General features: G+C 43.4%; 1 protein-coding gene across 1 annotated transcript; it reads right to left on the bottom strand.

Moving 5' to 3' along the window:
- Positions 1-2,396: 2,396 nt before the first annotated feature.
- On the bottom strand, positions 2,397-3,524 carry LOC147737674 (uncharacterized). Its single transcript, XM_086939813.1, has one exon. The coding sequence runs from the start codon at positions 3,522-3,524 to the stop codon at positions 2,397-2,399; it is 1,128 nt and encodes a 375-aa protein (XP_086795939.1).
- Positions 3,525-3,756: the final 232 nt, after the last annotated feature.

Consider the following 3,756-nt stretch of genomic DNA (forward strand, 5'->3'; position numbering starts at 1 on the left):
GTCCGTCCTTGCGTTCAGTGAACCTGTTAAGTGTTGAACTACCAGAGATATGCCCTGATGTTCCAGCCATGTCCAAAGGCGAAGAGCCTCTTGACATACGGTCCACGACCCCACCCTGCCCTGTTTGTTGCAGTACCACATGGCGGTGGTGTTGTTCGTGAACACCAGCACCACTCTTCCTTTGACAGAACGAAGGAATGCCTTCAGTGCAAGATAAATCGCCCGGAGCTCCAGAGGGTTGATGTGGTGCCTGGACTCCGCCAGAGACCAGAGGTCTTTGATCTCCACCATTCCCATATGGCTGCCACAACTCAGGAGTGACGCATCAGTCACTACTGTGAACTCAGGTTGGAGAAGGTAGAAGGATCTGCTGTTGACCCAATCCTGGTTCGTGAACCACCACTGCAACTGACTTGCAGTCCCCTCCGAAATCTGAATGTCATCGGAAAGATTCCCCTGGTGCTGCGCCCACTGAAACTTCAGGTCCCACTACAGAGCACGTATATGGCATCTGGCATGATGCACCAGCAGGATGCAGGAGGCCATGAGGCCCAGCAGCCTCAGGGTCATTCTCACCGAACACCGGGATGGAGGCTGAAACATCGGTATCATAGTCCCAATATACTGGACTTGCTGCTAGGAAGGATAGACCCAAAACTGTGTTGTGTCCAGAACCGCTCTGATGAAAAGGAGCTTATTGGATGGAATCAGGTGCGACTTCAGCACGTTAACTGAGAACCCCAGCAAATGCAGGAAGTCCGTCGTAGTCTGGAGGTGGGAGCCTTCAACAGCCAGTCGTCGAGATAGGGGAAGACTGGAACCCCTGATCTGCGCAGATGAGCTGCGACCACCGCCATCACTTTCGTGAACACCCGGGGGAGGGGGCCGCTGGTAAGGTCAAAGGGAAGCTTGGTAAACTGAAAATGCGGGTGGCCTACCGTGAACCATAGGTAATACCAGTGGGTAGGCAAGACGGGGATATGAAAGTAAGTGTCCTGCAAGTCCAGCGCTACCATCAAATCTCCAGGTCGAAGGCAGATAAGACCTGAGCCAAGATTAACAACTTGAACTTCTCCTTTCGGAGAAAGCGGTTGATGTCCCTGAGATCTAAGCTAGGATGCAGGCCTTTGTCCTTCTTGCGTACCAAGAAGTAGTGGGAGTAGCAACCCCGACCTACTTCTGGCACAGGGATGCGTTTACTAGCTCCCTTGACAAAGAGATACATAACTTCCTGGAAGAGAAGGGCCAAATGATCCTCCGACATGGCATGAAATCACCACAAACTGCATGACCCTTACGCACTCCGCTGCTTGCGGAACTCCGCGTAGACCGCCAGAGTTTTTTTGTCAATTTGCGGAGTTCCTCACTGAGGAACTCCGCATAGGCTTAATCTTATCATGAAAAAATAGATATCAGTCATATGTTAAGAAACAAGGGTGAGTAGAAACCTTTTGGGTGGAGTAAAATTTAAGACATTATTATTGTGATTTTTTGGGCAATTAGTTGATTTTTGCAAGCACTAACACTTCTCTGTGTAAAGTAAAGACCTTGAGTGTTTTGCAACTTTCAGATACTCAAATTGTGGATTCTGTTGCAATGAAAAATATTTCCAGGCCTGAAATTTCTTTGGAGGTTGCAGGCGGGCAGCCTAAGTTATCCTGCAAGAGTTTCTTGATGAATTCTATTGCAACTACAATATGTGCTCTCTCATGTAAAGTCAGGTTGTTAGAAGCTTTTCTGCAACTCAAGATACGCCTTACTTTTCACCTGGTGTGGATGCATTTCTCATGTTTAGTGATATCTCCTTTCTGAGTATAACGTTTCTGGCTTTCCTCTCCTGTATATGGCTTTAGTTCAGTGTGAATTCTCTCATGTGAAATTACATTGTATTCAAGACTAAACCTCATCTGACATTCGGAACACACATAAGGCTTTTTTCCCCCATTTGAGTTCGCTCATGTCTAGTGGGAAGTATTTGTACTTTAAACATTGCTTGCATTTCAAGCACTCATAAGGTTTTTCCCCAGAGTGAGATCGCTCATGAAGCATAACACTGTCTTTCAGATTCAACCTTTTATGGCATAAGGATTTTTCTAGTGTGGAGTTTCTCATGGTGAAATAGCATTTTTCTCTGCAGCTTTTCTGGCATTCAGAGCACTCATAAGGTTTTTCATCAGTATGGAGTCGCTTATGGTTAGTGAGGCTGTGCCTATCAAATAGGAATTTCTGGCATTCACAGAAATTCGTAATGTTTTTCCCCTGTGTGCGTCTGCTCATGTAGAGTGAGATTGAGTTTAAAATGTATGCTTTTCTGGCATTCGGAGAACTGATTATTTTGATGGTGTGTTTTCTTATGGCGCTTGTAACCATCTCTACCTCTGAATCTTTTCTGACATTTAAAGCACTGATAATTTTTTTTCTCGAGTGTGGATTTTCACATGATCAGTGAGATTATATTTTTTTATGAAACATTTTTTGCATTCGGAGCACTGATAAGGTTTTTCCCCAGTGTGGATTCTTATATGCTGAATGAGACTGTCTTTTACACTGAAACATATCTGGCATTCGGAGCACTGATAAGGTTTTTCCCCAGTGTGGATTTTTATATGCGTAGTGAGATTACTTTTTTGACTGAAACATTTGTGGCATTCAGAGCACTGATAAGGTTTTTCCCCAGTGTGGATTCTTATATGCTGAGTGAGATCCCTTTTTTGCCTGACACATATCTGGCATTCAGAGCACTGATAAGGTTTTTCCCCAGTGTGGATTTTTATATGCTCAGTGAGATTGCTTTTTTGACGGAAACATTTGTGGCATTCAGAGCACTGATAAGGTTTTTCCCCAGTGTGGGTTCTTATATGCTGAGTGAGAGTGCTTTTTTCACTGAAACATTTGTCACATTCAGTGCACTGATAACGTTTTACCCAAGTGTGGGTCCTTGAATGTTTAGTGAGTCTTTTTTTGTCACTGAAACATTTTTGGCATTCAGAGCACTGATAAGGTTTTTCCCCAGTGTGGAATCTCACATGTGCAGTTAGAAGTGATTTAAGTTGGAAATCTTTTGGGCATTCAGAGCACTGAAAAGGTTTTTCACCAGTGTGGGTTCTTATATGCTGAGTAAGACTGCTTTTTTCACTGAAACATTTGTCGCATTCAGTGCACTGATAACGTTTTACCAAAGTGTGGGTCCTTGAATGTTTAGTGAGTATTTTTTTGTCACTGAAACATTTCTGGCATTCAGAGCACTGATAAGGTTTTTCCCCAGTGTGGAATCTCACATGTGCAGTTAGAAGTGATTTAAGTTTGAAATGTTTTGGGCATTCAGAGCACTGATAATGTTTTTCCACAGAGTGGGTTAATGCATGTTGATATAGACTCGCTTTGACTCTAAAGCTTTTCTGGCATTCAGAGCACTGAAAAGGTTTTTCCCCAGTGTGGATATTCATATGCTCAGTGAGATAAGATTTACGCCTGAAACTTTTTTGGCATACTTTGCACTGAGAGTGGTTTTCCCCTGTATGCATTCTGTCAAATTCTGTGAGATAAGATTTATGGCTGTATCTTTTTGGGCACAGGTAACTTTTTTCCCTAACTTCAGTTATTTTGCCTCGATTTTAGAGTCGGGCTTGTTTAGATAATGTTCAGCACTTCTCTCTAAAAGAAATTGTGTGTAATCTTCTCAACACTTGGATTGAGCAAAAAACGTCGGGAAGCAGTCCTGTAACACCTGTTGAAATTTTTCGAACAGATAATAGT

The sequence above is a fragment of the Lissotriton vulgaris genome, chromosome 1_1, assembly GCF_964263255.1.
Source record: "Lissotriton vulgaris chromosome 1_1, aLisVul1.2, whole genome shotgun sequence".
NCBI lineage: Eukaryota > Metazoa > Chordata > Amphibia > Caudata > Salamandridae > Lissotriton > Lissotriton vulgaris.